The sequence below is a fragment of the Fusarium solani genome, assembly GCF_023522795.1.
Source record: "Fusarium solani strain SB1 chromosome Unknown bctg00000008, whole genome shotgun sequence".
NCBI classification, from domain to species: domain Eukaryota; kingdom Fungi; phylum Ascomycota; class Sordariomycetes; order Hypocreales; family Nectriaceae; genus Fusarium; species Fusarium solani.
In genome coordinates, this window is record NW_027072148.1 from 327951 (window position 1) to 346596 (window position 18646).

General features: G+C 51.1%; 6 protein-coding genes across 6 annotated transcripts; 2 read left to right on the top strand and 4 right to left on the bottom strand.

Annotated features, from left to right (window-relative positions):
* Window positions 1-205: 205 nt before the first annotated feature.
* MRS44_012129 (uncharacterized protein) lies at window positions 206-3181 on the bottom strand (the record flags this gene model as incomplete). The annotated part of the gene is made up of 3 exons (XM_065618695.1): window positions 206-2634; window positions 2689-2952; window positions 3004-3181. The coding sequence occupies 3 exons, from the start codon at window positions 3179-3181 to the stop codon at window positions 206-208; spliced, it is 2871 nt and encodes a 956-aa protein (XP_065474767.1).
* Window positions 3182-7675: 4494 nt separating this feature from the next.
* Window positions 7676-8026, bottom strand: MRS44_012130 (uncharacterized protein; the record flags this gene model as incomplete). The annotated part of the gene is made up of 2 exons (XM_065618696.1): window positions 7676-7924; window positions 7973-8026. 2 exons carry the CDS (start codon window positions 8024-8026, stop codon window positions 7676-7678), a joined length of 303 nt encoding a protein of 100 aa, XP_065474768.1.
* A 1659-nt stretch (window positions 8027-9685) lies between these two features.
* On the bottom strand, window positions 9686-10129 carry MRS44_012131 (uncharacterized protein; the record flags this gene model as incomplete). Its single annotated transcript, XM_065618697.1, has 1 exon — window positions 9686-10129. The coding sequence occupies one exon, from the start codon at window positions 10127-10129 to the stop codon at window positions 9686-9688; it is 444 nt and encodes a 147-aa protein (XP_065474769.1).
* Window positions 10130-12068: 1939 nt separating this feature from the next.
* MRS44_012132 (uncharacterized protein) lies at window positions 12069-12917 on the top strand (the record flags this gene model as incomplete). Its single annotated transcript, XM_046272730.2, has 3 exons — window positions 12069-12418; window positions 12464-12816; window positions 12868-12917. The coding sequence occupies 3 exons, from the start codon at window positions 12069-12071 to the stop codon at window positions 12915-12917; spliced, it is 753 nt and encodes a 250-aa protein (XP_046133420.2).
* A 2108-nt stretch (window positions 12918-15025) lies between these two features.
* On the bottom strand, window positions 15026-16267 carry MRS44_012133 (uncharacterized protein; the record flags this gene model as incomplete). Its single annotated transcript, XM_046276230.2, has 4 exons — window positions 15026-15438; window positions 15497-15723; window positions 15815-16147; window positions 16194-16267. 4 exons carry the CDS (start codon window positions 16265-16267, stop codon window positions 15026-15028), a joined length of 1047 nt encoding a protein of 348 aa, XP_046133419.2.
* Window positions 16268-17280: 1013 nt separating this feature from the next.
* Window positions 17281-18555, top strand: MRS44_012134 (uncharacterized protein; the record flags this gene model as incomplete). Its single annotated transcript, XM_046276229.2, has 1 exon — window positions 17281-18555. One exon carries the CDS (start codon window positions 17281-17283, stop codon window positions 18553-18555), a length of 1275 nt encoding a protein of 424 aa, XP_046133418.2.
* Window positions 18556-18646: the final 91 nt, after the last annotated feature.

Sequence of the window (18646 nt, forward strand, 5' to 3'; positions counted from 1 at the left end):
CTTGCAGAAGGTCTCTTCGGACACCTCAATCCTATGTTGTAACTCTTGTTACCGTCGGAGAGGCTGATGCCGATTCTGGCCCGAAGGCTATCCTACTAGACCGTGTGTGCAACATAATACCTGACGACATTGCTGCAGCAGAAGCAAGGTTGGAATCGTGATAGTTGCTCTATAAATAACCTGCCTAGGATTACAAACTTCTGCTTCAAGCCTCGGCTCCGGGTACGCTTTTCAACAGGTTTGCAATTGCAAAATGTTCATTCTTTGTCGCGAGTTCAATGGCGCGTTCGAAGCCCTTTCCATTGAGCACATTGCCCCTTGCCCCAGCATTCAGCAGGAACTGGACCATATCCAAGCGACCATGCTCAGCAGCTCCCTCGATAGCGTACCGCCCCTCAACGAAGGAAGGGGCTCCATTGACATCGGCGCCGTTGTCAATAAGTCGTTTAGCGAGCATTATATCGCCAGATATGGCAGACCCTTGAAGAGCCGTGATCCCTCCATGAACGGCGGGCTTAGCATTGACTTCAGCGCCGTTGTCGAGAAGGAACTGCACTAGTTCCATGCCCGGTTCATCGCGGGAAATGGCTGCTTGGAGTGCGGTCCGCCCAAATCGATACGCTGGCGCCTCATTGATGTCGGCCCCACGGTCAAGTAGCATCTTCACAGTTTCCAACTGTCCGTTGTCTGCTGCTAGCTGAGTTGGCGTCCTTGGCTGCCACATATAAAACTCATCCTCTCTGATTGTCTGATTACACCACATGTGGTTGATGATTGCATTGCGCTGAGGCTCAAGCATGCGAGCCAGAATCCCGTCCCACCCTTTTTCTATCGCGCCATGAAGTGCTGAACTTGGCTTTCCGTTCGGTCGATTAACTGGAGCATTAGAATCCAGAAGATAATTGCACAGACCCAGAAGTTGGTCTTCCGGAATATCTATCCAGTTATGGCAAACAGCTTCGAGGGCCGTTACTCCACCCACTAAGGCGGGTGGACCAGAGATGTCAGCCCCTCTGTCTAGCAAAAGCAACGCAATTTCGGGGGTCTCGCTCTCCAATGCTGCTTGCAGTGCGGTACGGCCATCTTTCAGATATGCCGGTGCATTTATATCCGCTCCATGATCGAGAAGGAACTCAAGCATTTCCAAATCTCCCATCCAGGCCGCCACTTGAAGAGGGTTCTCTTCGAGCCCAGGAGTGTTTACGTCTACTCCCAAGTGAAGCAGGAAGGCTGCCAAAAATTTATGGCCAAGTCTTGCTACTTCGACCAGAGCTTCCATGCCTTGCTCTTCGAGATTCACGCCAGCCTCGATGAAGATTTGCAGGAGCTCAAAGTCATTCTTACGAACAACGTCTGTGAGAATATCATCCTTGTTAACATCCGCTTTGTACTTGATCAAAAGCTCACAAAACCTGCGGGGTTGCTTGTGTGACTGCAGAGCGATTCGAAGAGGCGGGCTATCCAAAAAGGGACAATTGGGGCTGACTCCGTGTTTCAGCAGCGAGTTAGTTACTGCGATATACCCTAGCCGGATGGATTCACCTAACGCTTGCTCGAGCTGTTGCTTTGAAACCGTTGTTCGCTGCCTTTGTAGATAGGCATTGAGGGAGCCGTTGCCCTCATCTGCAGCATCGACCAAGTCTCCAATTGTGAAGCCTACATCGATGTCTCCCATGTGTTCCTGCAGAAGCCTGTAGATGTTTCTGCAGTTCAACGAAGACCATTGCATGATGTCCTGCTTTTCCACTTTACATGAAGTGTTTGCACCGTGTTTCAGGAGGACGGCCACAATATCTGACTCTTTCAATAAAACCGCTCTCGCAAGTGGGACTTCATAGCCTCCAACATATGAGAAAGACGCCTTGTTGACATCGGCACCCAATTCGAGCAGAAACGTAACGGCAGGGATGTCTTTGCGGACTACTGCCGAATAGAGAGGAGTTCGTCTGGATCTTTTTCCGTCCACGTTTACTCCTTTTGTAGCAAGCATCCGAGCAAGATCGAAATGGTTCCCTTCAACACAAAGATGGAATAGCTCAGCCCCCCTTTGCCCATCGAAGCAAGGCGGACTAACCCTTGAGAGAGCTAGTTTCATGAAGTCCATATCGCCGATTTGTAGTATTTTATCCAGGATGCTGCCAAATTTGACGCCAAGGTCCATCAGTGCGGTCAGAACCTTGACGTTCTGGACACGAACAGCAGAGTTCAGAATCTGAGTGGCAAACGCATGGATGGTTGGTGTGTTGACTTGGAGGAATCGCTCTAGGTGTTCGGTGTATTTTTGGTCAATAACCCACTTAAGAAAGGTATCCATTCGGGTGCTTTCGAGTTTGTTGTTGGACGCAAAATACGCTGCGAGGCTGAAGATCGCGAACAGACTGGAGGGATCAGTCGACCGGGAGTCAAAGATGTAAGCAATCTTATGAGACAGCTCCCCCTCATATCTCTCAGGTATGGATCTTTGAAGCTTGTTTGTGACCACGGAAACATTTCCCGCAAGCTGATGATTCGATGTTGGCCCGAGTAGGTTCAATAAGACATCTCGTCGTGTCTCAGGCGGAAGGGTAACAGACACGCCTGTCAGCGACGACAAGCCTCCATCTAGAAGAGGATGCATCTGCGAAGTTGTGAAATCTGAATTCGCGGTTAGCTTAGAAAACGAGTTGAAGCTTTGTGAAGAAATCCCACCTAGCTGCTCGAGGGTGGTTTGAAGCTTAAACCACGGTAGATTCGCCATGAGTTGAAAACTAGGGCGAGCATCGAAAATCTCGAAGTCTAAGAATTGAGGAACTGGCGGCAATCTTCTTCCTGGATACTGCGGCCGAGGGGAACTTGTGGTTCCGGGACTGGATGGATCTTGCACGATTGTCGCGGGAGGTTGGCGATACGGCGTTGGCTGATTTACCTCGCCATCTCCGTCCAAGTCCCACGTCCCTAACGAATCAAACGAGACTACCAGTTGATTGTCAGCTTAAATCAGAGCTGTGGGGCAGTATATCTTACAAGGGTTGTTAATGACAGCCTCGATGTCCATAGCGTCGGGTTGAACTATCTGTTCCGGATCGAACTGCATGACGAAGAGAGCCTCATGAGGTGATACTTGGATAGAAACCTGAGGCTCATGAGACTCTACCTCATTGCCCATAAGGGTGTTTGACGGATCAAGATTTGCTCCTGGCATGTTTGCCGCCGCCAATGGTGGAGTCCGGACGGATATCCTCCCTAGAGATGGATTTGGACGCTCTTTTGGTTGCCTTAGCAGACTGCATAACAATAAGATGTCTGCTCACTTACGATTTGGGGGTATAGTGACATGAGGCCTACGCCTCTGTCGCGCTGTCTCTCGCCTGACGCGGTCCACTGGCAGCGGCCTCTCCAGCAGGCAGGGCTCAGACTTCTTCCCAATTGCCGCGCGACGCTGGATTTCCTGGTCAATCCAGATCCACTCGTTGGCTCTCACATTCTTCAGGTTTGAGAATCTGTGTTTATACTGTCTCTCTCTGCCATGGTCGTGTTGTTAGTTTGCAACTTGATGATCTGGCGACTCGGGTTACAATGGGGGTAGTACGTCGCTTTGAAATTGTGCTTTTCTTTCATGTGGGAAATGACCTGGGCTAGAGTTTTGTCCTGGGAAATGAAGAGATCGTGGATTTCGCTGGTATGTTTGGCCCAATCTAGGACTTCCGGGCCATTCGTTTCCATCTTGTCAAAATGGACATGGAAGTCAACAGGAAAAGGAAGAAAAGGCAAGCTAAGCCAGTTTGGACAAAGATTTGGTGACGAGTCTGTTTGAGTTTGTGCCGATATCAAAGGAAGCCGGTCTACTTATGCACATCTTTGCGGTACTTCACGTGAGGGGCATTGTGCTTTTGGCTGTACTTTTGTATTGTTTGCGTACTTTTGCTTGATTGGCTCTGCCTTTTCATTTGAGTGAGGTCGGTGTATAAGGCCAAGAAAAGAAGCGCCACGTTTCGCGGGAGAGGCGGTGCCTTGATGGAATGGCACATAATTGGCCCGCAAAAGGACAATGTAATTCACCAACCTCAGTTGTGTTACGGCTGTGTTATCTCTGTTGGGTCGCTCAGAAGTCCACCCACCGCTTCTTCGAGCCCTTGGCCAAGCAACCTTCACCAACACACGCCAAAAGAGCAAGGATCGCCCGCTTCTTGCTGGGAGTCAGACGGCGAGATTCCTCTGACGCGGTTTTTATTTGATGAAAGACATGAAACAGACGCACGGGGACTTGCACAACTTGCCAAGGCTGCAGAAAGCTTCAGTTGCGGCGTTTGCCCAGCCCCTTTCGTGTGCGGCTCCCTGTCGGGTTTCCCCGACTGGGTTGAAATAAGCAGCCGCCTCGAAACGACACGTGTCATGCGACCCAAGATGCGGACTCGTGGTTTGAGGCGAACCATGTACTGTCGGTGGTAAGGCGACTGATTCTCAGAAGTACAAGCCTCAAGTTTTGGGGCACGCCTACAGAGGACATGTCGCCATCCATGTCTCGGGCTGATGGCGGCGCCCTAGCATAGAAGGACATCCTTTACACACCCTTGACCCCAGCTCTTTCCGCACCTCACGAAAAGGCAGCGAATGGAGAGGCATGAATTCGACTTGGGCGAAATTGACCTGGGTAAATGGCCATAACAAAGATACAATCTTGGCTCGTCGTCATCGAATAGTTCAATGCATCGTGTACTTATGTTCTTATATCCACAGGTCACAAAAGTACAATATACGGGAAAGGAGTGGGAAGGAGGAATAAAATCGTCACATGGAGAATATAAATATGCCAGCCTAGGGCATTGTGCCGTTCGATGCTACTTGATAACTACTACCCAGCATTAGCATCTCTAAGTTCTGTCCTTCCGTCGACTTGACCTTATCCATCTGATTCGACCTTGATAACGCGATTCCCTTCATCATGGCCAGTCAACCAGACTCGTCACTCATAGTCGAACCGAGCGAATGCTTGGCTAGAAAGGATGACAGTTCAAGTTGTCGCATATCAAGTTCTACCCACCAAACGCAACCCATAACCACCCATAAAACGTGTGTACCTCGTACTAGTTTATATCCCAGGACAAGTCTGACTAACCATTGCCCTCTAACAAAACAGGAGGGATGGTGTCACCCAGGATTGGTTCTCCCAGAAGCGTCATTGTCGATGTTGACCCGATATGTATATGAAAACCGAAACAGCGAGTTGACGATATCGGAGCGGCTGCAGCAGGAAGCAAATGTAAAGGTCTGACTATGACTGGGAGAGTTTATTACGGGGGAAGTCTAATCGAGTTGTCGCCGGCGGACCTAGCTAGTTAGACTTGCCTATCTTGATATGCTATCCTAATATTATCTCTGCTATCCTAGTGCATCTAATACGATAGATATTAGATAGAGCTATGCTCTCTTATCCTAGTACTAAGATACATATTAGGATAAGCAGCTAGCTCTAATTTGATAGGATTTGTCTTTTAGTCATGAAAGAAGCAGGCGATGTACCCCTCGGTGTAGAATATCTCCTCTCCCTCCTGAAATCTACCTCGTCTTCCCGCCGCGTATCCATCCCGATGGCCGTCATTATAACCCTCGGTCTACCCTTATATATAGCCGATCTGGCGCTATGGAAGATCAGTCGAGTGAACTCTCCTGGACAGTGACTCTCGAGAACCTCCAACAATAGAAACAAATCCAGTCATAGCATAATTCCTCCCTGAGCCGGCGCCTCTCACGAAAGCCGATTTGGGCTCCTATGAGAAAACCGTTGCGATGACTGGTCAGATACACGTCCGGCAAAGGTTCATCATCTGGCTGGGCTGGGTAGTTAGGGGTAGTGGTCTCAGCGGTCGTCCCAGTGGTTCCCCCTTCGGCTGTTTGATCGGTTACACCATCTGGCTTCGGCTCATCGGCCACGGCGGCGATTTTGATCGCGGTGGTGACGGCGGACATGAGCAGTGAACTTCTGAATTAGCGGAATGCCCAAGCGTAAGGGCTAAGACACCCGGCGTAGCGTCCTTCCGGGAACCCGAGACGACAACCTTGCAGGATCTTCTGCGGTGTTCCTCCAGTACCCGTCCAATCGTACCTCGCCATCAGGACCGGGAGCTTCTTCCCACCTCTCACCGGTGATATCGGCTTGACGAGTCCATTGGCAGGCTCTTATATAGTTGATGTGCTGCCGTCCATTGCTCATGCCGGAGGATCCAGCGACTATCAGATTGTCATCCCTGAGGACCCTGTTCGGGGCTGACCTCGCACAAACTAGCGCAACCATCGAAACTGTCTACGCGTGCCTGCGTATGAGTTCTGGCTGCTGCAGCCCGGCTGATCTGCTCAAGTCGATGTTTTTTTGCGTCTTTGCGATCGACGTTGTGTTTATATAGACGTGCTTGGATGCTGAAAGATCTCATTTCCTAGGTGCTAGGTGTGCCTTGGCCATGGGTAAACCCGTCGAGAAACCCAACTGCTGGCCGCGATGTAAGCAAACAGGGAACGCCTTGGGGGCATTCATCCCATCTCTCGTTGTTTGATCATCGAGATGGCCAAGATTATACCCAACCATTTGCCCCGAGGTGTAGCCGCTCCGACGCCGAATGAGTAACCAGACCTCCTGCTATCGAGAAAGCTGAGACGGAAGGCTTCAAGGGCACGTTGCGACGCCCCTCTGCTTGGCAATTTAGGGGGGTTTCGCAAGAGCCCAGCCCGTTCGTCATCTGGTCTGTCTTCTCCCTCTTGGATTGTACCAACCTATTGCCCCTTGGTACACTCCCCTCTAAACGCTATCAGCCGGTTCTGGTGCCCAAGAATAGGCCGTATATATAACGCAAGAACACGTCTCTTCCGCTTCGCCAAGTTTGATGATAGCTACCAGTCTCTTAGAGAAACCAAGCGCATCCTCAGAGTGACACCATTGAGGTGTTCTCTCTCACAGAACCACGAGCGGTATCGAGGTGCGCCTCATCGTTAAAACGAAGAGGTCCTGCTAGATTCCCCTAGATGTTGGTATACATATGCCGTTCTTAGCACTGTCAGCTTATCTTCCTTGAGCATCTTAGTTGGGACTAACCTAGTTCAAACTGGCGACAACGGTGCGACGCTCGCGGCGTAGCTTCCGTAGGAAGTAGTTATATAGCAACCTAACCCAAGATACCTTTCTAGCTGTACCAATACCAGATGAGCCTCTCTTGGCATCGTCAACAATGGTTGACGATATGAAGCTGGCTCAGGCGGTGGAAGGGCTCGGCCGTGCGCAGAATGTAGATGGGTGATCTAGGTAGCGTCTCAACGGACGACGATGATAGGCAGGTGGGGGCAACGAGGTAGACCGAGGTCACGTATACTGATACTGATTGAATATGATGTTAGAGACTTAGGGCCGCTGTTGCTTAGATAGTGAGTCTTCATTCTTTTGCTCCATTTGAGGAGTCATCAATCGACAAGCCCAGGGAAAAGCTTCAAGGACGCCCGATCGGCGCACCCTCGTTTTTGCCCGTCATGAATTAAATGACCACCATAAGTCTAAATGCCAAATCTCGACCGCGATAGAGCCCCCCTCGAAAACCTCGCCGGTGCTCTGCGAGGAATTCATCCATGAGGGCCTCGTAGTGGGCAAGCTCTGGTGGCTTCTTAGTTAGAATGGAAATGCAAACAGGATAGAGCCCCTACCATATGATCCCTTTCACTCCCTGGACGCTAGGCCATCTTCCAACCCAGCATCGTATGCCTCTTTTTGCCCCTGACCCAGCCCGTAGGCGAACCCCATCGCCATGTCTTCACGGTAGGCGCGCTCCTGGCCCCGACGGAGGCCAAGGCGGAGCCCCCGCTGATGGCCGCGGAGATATTCGTCCAAGAGATCTTCGTCGGTGATCTCTGGAGGCTCGTGGAGCCTCCCTCTTTCGTCGTTGAAGGAGCTTTGCTCCGATAGCATCTTATGACCGTTAGCTCACATTTCTGAAAGGTCATATTTGGGACTCACCAGACGGACTGCGGCCACAATTGACGGAACGATCGCACGACGGCGCGCTCGCATACGTACCGTAGGAGGCGGTTCTATAGTATATAAAGAACGTATTCTTTTGGGGAGAGCAAAGACGGTGAGGGTGAGAGGTTGCGGCTCCCCGGAAAGAACAGGGAAATGGAGAGTCAAACGATGCACCTCCCATGGGCAAAGAAAAATCTAGCAATGAAGCCTTGGTTGAAGCAAATAGCTTCCCCCTCGAGGAAGCCATCCTCGCGCCAAGCCGCGTAACAGTCGGTACGCCTGTCTCGGTATTCCTCCGTGTTGCACGCCGCTATCAACGCCGGTATATGATTCTTGTGCCGGGGATGGGCCATATATATAATTCAAAACGACATCGCTTCGGTTTCTCGAAGGTTGTTTCGTGGGAACTAGAGCAGCCAGATGCATACACCAGAACCTGAGATGCCAATACCACAAAGATAATGTGCTAGAGATCGGAGCTCTCGCGGCCCTCACCCTGCATTACTGACGTGAAGCCCTGGTGGCTAGAAGACCTGTAGTAGACTCTTCTTCGAGGGGGACAAACTCCACGGACACCCCACGACGTAACCGTTCCGTCCGATCATCCTGGTATCCCTCGTTGTTCCCGTGAAAGTGTCTATCTTCATGGCCGGAGAGGTACCTAGAAATTTGGTCGCTCGAGAAGCCGAGAAAGTAACATTGGAGGAGTCCGCTACGATGTCCTTCCAAAATTTCGTCCAGCAGTTGCTCGTCATCGCAGCGGTGAGTGGGTCGGGCGCTTTCATCTCCGTGAGGCTCCAAAATTTTTGTTACTCAAATTAGAGCGAGGTCTCTAGTCTCTTGTCGAACAGGGTGTCGTTGTTTGCCGTCCGAGTAGAAGCGTTGGCGGTGGTAGTGTTGCTGGTGGTGGCGGCAGCGACGGCAGCGACGCGCCGAGCATGGCAGAAACCCCATACCTTTGAGTCACTGCCTTCACCAAACACATTCCCTCCATCAGATTCCCCGGACCGCCCCCCGAGGTAACTTTCGTTATATAAAATGTCGAGTCCTTCCTGAAAATGTCTTTTCTAGCGACACATTTATATTGGTGGCCCTAGATGTCCCCAGGCTGGCGCCCCTCGAGGAAGCCATGGCGGGAACGCTTGTCGGCGTCCACTCGGGTAGTCGTTAAAGAACGTCTTCTTGTCGGTGTCGTTTACCCCCCCCCCCCTCGGTGGTCTCTCATTCATCGGCTCCTTGCGTGGTCGGGGCCGCGCCGGTTTCCCCTCGACTGGGGTATAGGCGACTACGTCTCGTCTCTCATTCTCATCGGCGGCGGAAGCGGTGGCAGCGGTGGCAGCGGTGGCTATGTTGGATGGTATCCGACGCCTCTTTGAGAAAGCAGAAGACGGCCATCTACTGCTAGGCTAAAGTCATACAACAGTCGCCCTTGGAAGGAGAAATACAGAGTGGACTAAGAGCTTCTCGCCCATGACAAAGAGTAGGCAAGGTAAAGAGTCAAATAGTGAGTTAAGCGGTAGGAGAAAAGAAGTCTGAGGAGCAATGTCACCGAAGGAAATAGCGAAATGATAAGCTCTTACGAAACCTCGAAGCCACTGCATTTGACCCTATGATGACAATCACCCAATGTCACCCTGAACTATGATTCTGTTTGCTGCTATGAACCGTTAGAATGGAAAAGGGAAGAAAGGGCAGAGCTCTTACCTTTCACTGGTACTCCCTGTTGTACGCAATGCCAGCTTCGAATCCGGCATCGTAGGCCACCTGTTGACCGTGGCTAAGGCCATAGGCGTAGCCAGTAGCTACACCTTGGCGATAGCCACGGTCGTGGCCACGGCTCAAACCAAGACGAAACCCTCTTTCGTGACCTCGAAGATATTCGTCGAGAATATCTTCATCATTTTGAAGAGGTTCGGTCGTCGTCTCCTCAGTATGGTTGTAGTCATTTGCCCCTTGGGCCGGGAAGATCTGATGACTGTTAGCTGGTGTTTGTCCAGGGCCATACTTGAGACTGACCCGGCGAATGGCGGCCACCACGGCGGTCACGATGACGCGGCGCCGCGCGCGCCGCGCGCGCCGCAGCGCCCGAACTGCGTTCCCGAATGCTCTTCGGCGTGGGACGGTGCGAGCGAAGCGTCCAGGTCGTGGCATTGTGATGATTTGCGTGGAAAATGCCTTTTCGTCTTGTGGATTCTTGTGTTTTTGTGGGAAGAAAGAAATCCAAAAACCAAAAATAAGATCTGGTTATATAAAATGTGCGTTTTGCCTGCCAGTGCGCTGCCACTGCTCGGGTAATGGCGCTAAGACTTACGTCTCTTTTTAGACAGAGGAGTGAATGGTGGTCTAAGTCATTATTTGTAGAATGTCTGCTTTGGGACTAATATAAAAATCTTTAAGTATTGCTTTACTTGGAGGTTGGTAGTGGTAGTGAGTGTTGACTGATGTCTTTGTGGCTCTATGGAATGTCATGGCCGTGAAAGAAGAGGGGAAAGATATAAGTAGAGAAAGATGGTGTATTCATGTGACCATCTTTTGGCAGCGAGATTATGTTACAGTTTTGGAGGTAGATAAATCCATTACCTGAGCATATGTGATATCCAAGGATCAAGACGCGGGAAGGCAACCGACACCAGAGTCTATGACATTAAGAGAGCAAAAGACTAGGAAGAGTGTTGCGAAGTGTTATGACTCAGGCTTGTCTATAATGTTGCTGTGAAGGTGATGGTGAATACATAAAAGGCAGAAGAGAAGACTTATACATGTTAGACTCAAGCCACCCTGGAGGATAGTTGTGTTCAAGCTTGAGCATGAAGATGAAGGTGTGCTGGATGAAGTAGGAAAGACTGAACATCTTGCGGATATCGACGGGGTATTTATACTTGTGCAGCTGGGCAAAGAATGTTCTGTCGTTGTGGTCTGGCAGGTTGTGAGTGGAGTTTGCCCATGACTGATGGGTGCATTATGTTGGTCAAAACGAAGGCATGCATGATAAACAATGACGAAGAGTCAACGGTTTGGGTAAACTTTAGCTGTGAGCGCTATGGAAATTGTTTGTGTTTGTTGCCATCTATCTGTCCAAGAACACAAGCATGCTCTGACAGTTTAGTTCTGCACGTTACGATCATGATTTCCTCATGGTGTTTGGAGGGGCGTGAACAGAGTCCTTAAGTCAACTCACAATCTGCACAAAAGGCACTTAAATTGTGCTTGGTTGTGTCTCTCAATCGTCAAGCGCTTACGCGGCCCATCTTTCACACAGCTTGCCCAAAGCTGACGTGCACTGAACAGCTTGACAAATTCAAACATCAGCACAAACAAAGACAAAGACAACAGGGTAACAGGAGCGACTTGGCAATAGGGTACCTTGATTACTTGCTGCGCACATCAGCTGTTCACGAATAATGCACAGCCAGCTGAACAGCCACGAGGCGATGGATCAACCCTGTTCAGAACCGCGAAACACTACAAGGATAACGGAGCTCCCGAGAGAATACAGTTCAATATATGCAGGTTCACCGTCGTATACGAAAACTTTACCTCTGCTTGTAAACTCTACTCTACTGATCTAACCGACACTGGCGCAAGAACCTTCTCTTTCGCGCTCAAAGGGAATAGCTCGAGAGTGGTCAACTTCCTCTTTTAGAAACGAACAATCCGCTCCGAGAACCTGCTCAATCGAGCTAGTTTAATCGTCCAACCTCCCATAGGCCCATCTCACGCCACGAGGCCCGGTCCCTATTGCTGGGAGAACTCCCGAGAATGTAACTCTAAACAATGGTTCTAAGGCGAATTACACCATTGGTGGAATATCCCGTTTTAGCCTGATGTGGTTCGGTTTTGTCGGCACTTGATGGGGTCCCGTAAAACGACCCATTGCCGCATACGACTTCTTGGCCGAGCCAGGGGTTTCAGGTCCAACACACGGGCCAATCTCAGGAGCCCGGATATTAAGGGACTAGGATTTTACTCTATCAGAGACGGCAGATCTTCTGGCCTATATAAGTATTCAGCTAATGCCAATTCTGTTGGTTTGTTCATCACCAGTTTCAACTTCATCTCATCTCAATAGTCTCACATTCAAATCGTCACCATGAAGTTCTTTGGTATTGTTTCGGCCTTCCTTGCCGCCACGGCTGTGGCCACTCCTACTACTCCCACCGAGACTATCGGGAAGCGAGACACCACCTGGTGCGATGCTTTTGGCTCTCTGGCCACCTCTGGATACACCGTCTACCACAACAACTGGGGCAAGGGCGATGCCACCTCTGGCTCTCAGTGCACCACCTTCACCTCGGTCAAGAGCAACAGCTTTGTCTGGTCCACCAGCTGGACCTGGGCTGGTGGCCCTGGCAAGGTCAAGTCCTACTCCAACGTGGCTCTTGAGAAGATCAACAAGAAGATCTCCGACATCAAGTCGGTTTCCACCCGCTGGATTTGGCGGTAAGAAGCCCATTCCCTCACCCTTGTCTTTGTCTAACTGGTCAGATACACCGGAACTAAGATGATCGCCAACGTCTCGTACGATCTCTGGTTCGCCCCCACCGCGTCCTCCAAGAACGCCTACGAGATCATGATCTGGGTCGGTGCCTACGGTGGTGCCCTCCCCATCTCCACGCCCGGCAAGGGTGTTATTGACCGCCCTACCCTTGCTGGTGTCCAGTGGGACGTCTACAGGGGCCCCAACGGCGACGTCGATGTCATCTCCTTCGTCGCCTCCAGCAACCAGGGCAACTTCCAGGCTGATCTCAAGGAGTTCCTCAACTACATTACCAGCAAGCAGGGTGTCCCCAGCAGCTACGTTGCCACCAGCTTCCAGGCTGGTACCGAGCCTTTCGAGGGTGAGTGATACTTCCATACAATGATTTATGTTCGACTATTGACTGTTTTAGGTACCAACGCTGTCCTCAAGACCTCTGCTTACACCATCTCCGTCAACTAAGACATTGCGGGATATCAGTCTTGGCGATGATGATAGACTTTTGTACCTTCTGCACTACCACTTCCTGTAAATAGCTTACCAAGACATATTCATCGCAAACCATCAAATGTGTCACTGAAATCTGAATTGAACTCGTAGAAGAATCTTTCACAATGTGCCACTGATCCCAATGAGACTCTAGTTTCGCCCAGGGACGTTGTGATGTCGGTTACCCTGTAGCACCATGTACTGGTTCCAGCAAGATGATCAAACTGGCCAATAAGCCAGAATCCGAGCCAGTGGTGAGCAAAAAGGCTAGATAATCAGTCGAGAAGTGTTATACGTGCAAGTTCCAAGGAGGGATCGGACGCATAGCATCTAAACCTAATCATGGTTGCATAATATCGCCTCACAAAGATTATGCACAAATGAGTGGGGTTCGCCAGAACCGTTCGTTCTTTAGTAAAAGTTTGGACTACCTTCGATCAATCATGGACGCTGAGATTTCAATAACTGAGACTAGCAGAGAAGGAGACAAGACGTACTTCGATAATTTCACTGAACAGTGAACAGCCACGTTCGACACCGGCAAAGAACCTTTCAAATTCCAATGAACAACCAGTCAAGGTAGGCCTTCCCAGCAAGAACTGCTGGGAAGACCGTAGTATCATTATCGGGGAGAATAGAGCCTCCGAATAAGTGAACTATTAGGCGCTTGAGAGACCAGTACACTCTTAAAAAGCTACATGCTGCGTGGGTGAGTAGGGACGAAGCCTAAGATTTCAATCAGAATAAGCTCCACAAGGGGTACATGGAAACACAACCTTCCCCAAAAGTGTTCCCCCTCAGCTAGCCTACTACTAAACCAAACGTTCAAGGTTCGCAGTGCGGTTCTGATCGTCAACCGCGCTCCCTATCTGTCCCCCCTCTTTGACGTTGTCCTGGGTTTTGAATACGTACTGATATGCAGCTTGCAAGCATGGAGCCGACGCAAGTGTGCGTGACTGTAGTGTCCTTGTTTGTTCTCTTTGTTAACTGGATGTTTGTTTTGTTGCGGTAACTAAACAGAGTAGAAGCTGTGGTAAATATGGGAACTTGCCCGAGTCTTTGTTTCCCTACCATCAGAGCTTTGTGCGGGTACAAGACTTGGTTGTGTCTCGGTGATGGCAGACGGCTGCCGCTTGTCTGTTCGGTTCTTGTGCCAGGCCAAGAGAAACTGAATGACCGCACTAAGATGGAAAAGACAGAGAGCCCGCCTGGATTTGGTGCGGTCTCCTCAGAGAGCCCGCAAGTAGAGCTGGACTCATCAGGCATCAAACAGTCCCAGGTAGGCAGGCGCCCACTGGCCACTCCGTAAACCCTCTTACGCCGGTACAGGCATCGCAGACTCCGGATCTCACGCATTTGACCCCAGATCAGGCTTCTTTTCAAGATGATGATGCGCCTCTAGATCCCTTGACTCCAGTACGTGCGCCGCAAGGGGCCTATCCCTGCGCCGCTTGACACGGACGAGGCTCTGTGTCGAGGTGACAACATGCCTGTAGGCGTTGCTACTCTAACCCACGACAATATTCTTGGGACATATGACGCGTCCCTCCAAAAAACGACTATCGCTTAAAACGCCTCGAGAGCAAGACTATGAAGCGAGCAGTCGCGGATCAGAAGACGCCGAAGCTCATGTATTGTCTGAGGGTGCTTCTCAATCGTCATTAGGAGCCTGGGTGTCCCCTTTTCGGCCTCGGCGTCCGACAACCCGCTGTCGCGCCCGTCCAAGAGCCATACACGGATTGGTCCAAGACGACGACGGTGGCAGTAGCGGCGCGGGGAGCGAGTCCCAAGGAAGTGAATCTTATCTTGATCGAGCGAATTTGCGGCGTGATCAGGAGCTATTCCATAAACCAGGATTTTTCCGTTCTTATTTAGCTCAAGAGTTGCGTCGCTCAGGGACAGTGACAAGGTTCAGGGACGGCCCGAGAGCGCACGAGCCAATTCTTATGTGTATCAATAGCATACTCTAGCCTGCTGGTTTCCTCAAAATCTCTTGGCGATTTGTGTCACACGCCACCAGTGTCACATCCATTATGGGCGATTACATTCTATAGAGCCAACTTACAAGCTAGAATCGGAATTTAATGTCCCCTGTATGCTCCATCATACCCTGCCGCAACCCGATCGTCAACCCTCTTCATCTCTTGTACCCTCGCGTAATCAGCAGGCAACTCAACAAGACTCTGCTCAGGCATCTCATATCTCGCCTCGTTATCACGTATCCCCGCAGCTTCATCCATCTTCGGCAGCGAAGGCTTTTTGTTATTCTTCCTTCGTCGTATCAGAAGCCAAGCGAGAAGCCCGATTGCTCCAAGCCCGCCGATGACAGATCCGACCGCGATCCCGGCCTTGGCGCCGGTGCTGAGGGAGCCTGTTGACGAGTCTGTCGACGAGTTTGCAGACGAAGCTGTAGACGAGGTTGCTGACGAGGTTGTCGACGAGGTTGTCGTATCGCAGGAACCGAATTCGGATTGGCAGCCCGTTCCGCAGTAGCCTAGAGAGTCGAGTCAGCATTGTTGGGTTAGATACGGCCCTTGGGCGAGTTCACATACTCGAGTTCCCGCCGCAGTACCCCAATGACGAACAGCAGTCACCAAACTCGCTGCCTTTACAGATAGCGTCAATATCCGAATTTGATCCGCAGTTTCCGTCAATAGAAATAGCACCAAGGCTCGTAGCTGACGCCGCCGTCGAGGTTGAAGTCTTGTCAGTTGTTGCGGTGGTCGTGGAGGTCTCGTCATCGTCAACGGATGAACAAGTACCGAACTCGCTTTGGCACCTGTTCAAATCCCAATGTTAGCAGCATCTAGAAGAGGGTTGAGGAGCCGATGGAGCAAATTCAGCTCTCCTCGGACTAAGACTGCACTTACCCGTCACCACAATAGGTTACATTCTTGCCACAGTACCCCAATGAAGAGCAACAGTCTCCATACGTGCTCCCTTGACATGTGATATTGCTTGTAGAAGTCGCACCGCATGATCCTGAGGTACTAACAAGCTGCCCATCAGGCATTGACGAGCAGGTGCCAAACGCATCTTGGCAGCCCTCAGCACAGTATGCTGAAGTCTTGCCGCAGAACCCTTTGGAAGAGCAGCAGTTACCGAAGGTGGAGGTGAGGCATGTCGCGTTAGTCTCAGAATTAGAACCACAGTTGCCGTCTCTGCTAGTGGGGTTTGAACGCGGTAGGAGAAGAGAGGATGAGCTGGGAACTGTCAGGGGTAAGTCGAGCAGGGGATCAGTGACCTTACAGTTCAAAGTCGTGGAGGAACGATGCCAAGACTGGGGAGAATATCCACAGAAGATACAGTAGGGAAAACTCCATGGCGACAAGTCGCTTGTTTGGTTCTGGCAAACGACGCAGGCAAAGGCCTAAAGACGTTCGTTGCAAGATCCTCCTCGATCCTAGCGGGGCACAATGCCTTTATGAGGGATCACCCTTCAAGACGACCCTAGCAGAAGCGCCGAGGTTAGTCTGTCAGATTGTCCTGCTCCACTCCAGCCCGTCCCTAGCCCCAAGCCTCAAGAGAACATAAGCGAGGGGTTGAGACTAAGACAGTCGACCTGTGATTCTCACGGCGGCCCGATAACGCGTCCATCCGGCACCTGCTTACAATTAGCACCTCGATGCCTACAAATGAGTAGCTTTCATGAATCTTCCAAGGCGATATGCCAGCTTCAACTCAGAAGATAGCTATCAGGAAGCCCAAATGATGTTGCAACGCTGACAGTCGCACCATGCTTTGTCTACCTTGCCTTGTGGAGCCGACTAAGTTGACAACGAATGAATGGACCTATTTTTAACGCACTAAGAAGGGAGACTCGTGTAAGCGCCGAGGTTGAGGTTAATTAGCCGAGATTCAGGAGGCTGACGGACCACTCCACTCCCCTCAGGGGCACTGCAAGAAACCAATTACATCGCAAGTCAGGACTCAGCGACTACTTTTTCGAGGTTGGTGCACGCTTATGGTGTGGAGAGATCATTAAGGCTGAGCCTGGAGCTCTTTAACCACCAATCAAAGCAAGTGACACATGCCTGCTTTTGCATCTCAAGCGTGGTTTGAGCGCGGCAGTGTTCTCTTTCTCGGTAACGATCGCCCTACTCGTTTCTTTTGGTCCTGCTAACTAAGTAAGCAGGCTGGCGGCAAAATGAGGTCTTTGTGCCAGTGTTATTTTAAATGCGGAAATGAACATTAACAGGGCTTAGCTTTCAGACGCTCAAATGTCGCCGACGTAGTGACTGGGGTTAAGCGGAATGGGACTTATAATAAGCCCAAGAAGATTGAAATTCGTGGCTAGCACTCCGATTTTCTGGCATCGTTTCAAGCATATCTGGCCATGTTGGCTTCCTTCACTTCGATCGTCGGCCGTTTGGCCCTGATTCTCGGCCTTCTAATCAATCTTGTCCTCGCTCAGTGCGGTCCTGAAAACGGTGGAGCCCGCTGCCCTTTGAACACTTGTTGTTCCTCGTCGGGATACTGCGGAACATCGGATATCTACTGCGGAGACGGCTGTCAGTCAGCGTACGGGAGCTGCTCTATACCTACAGTCCCTTCCTGCTCTACCGGCCGTAGTTCTTGCTATACCGGCGGTAAGTCGGCGACCAACGGCCGCCGCGTTGGATACTGGCGGGTGAAGCAGGCATGGGACCGGTCTTGCAATGTCGTTCTTCCCTCCCAGATCCAGACCGAAGGATTAACCCATCTGATCTTGGCGTTTGCCCATTTCGACCCCGACAGTTTCGCAGTGGGCGCTGAAGACCCCAAAGACGTCCCCTACTATACGCAGTTCACCGCTCTGCAGAGCAGTTCACTGCAAACGTGGATTAGCATAGGTGGCGGCAGTTTCTCTAGCGACTCTTGGTCTTCCATGGTGGCCTCATCGAGCTCCCGATCCGCCTTCATCTCGTCTCTCAAGTCCTTCATGGAGACCCATTCCTTCCAAGGTGTTGACCTGGACTGGGAATTTCCAGCAGCCTCAACCGCCGATGGAGATAACTTTGTCTCCCTCGTCCAGGAGCTCCGAGACGCCTTCGGAAACGCTTACGGCATCTCGGTGCCACTGCCATCGGACTGGGGTAGCCTCCAGGGCTTCAACCCTGCCGGTATGGGCGAATATGTCGACTTCTTCAACTACATGGCCTACGATTTGCATGGCTGGGGGGTTGATGCCGAACCAACAAAGAATGTTGTCACCTACCAGGCCAGCATACTTGATATCGCCACCAATCTTATGCCGCTGTGGGCGAACCACACCAATGCGTCGCTCATCAACCTTGGTATCCCCCTGTACGGCCGCGGCTATACCCTTTCCTCCTCTAGTTGCAAAACCGCTGGCTGTGCTGCCTCGGGTCCTAGCGAACCGGGTTCTTGTCTCGCAGATCCGACAGGTGTCATGGTGCTAAGTGATATCAAAACGGCCATATCGGCCAACGATGCCACCGTTGAGCTTGACAGCACCGCCATGCAGAAGTATGCGACCTGGGGAAGTGATCAGTGGATAGCCTATGATGACGGTGATACGCTGGCACTGAAGATGGCATGGGCCGATGGATTGTGCATGGGCGGCGCTATGTTCTGGACGCTCGATAACGATGGCGGTGCATGGGAGTAACACCGCCTACCGGGTGTAAGGACTTGTGGCATCTACCTAGTACAAAGGGTTTCACAGCATCTTCTAATAGTGTATTGTTACCCCCGCCTTC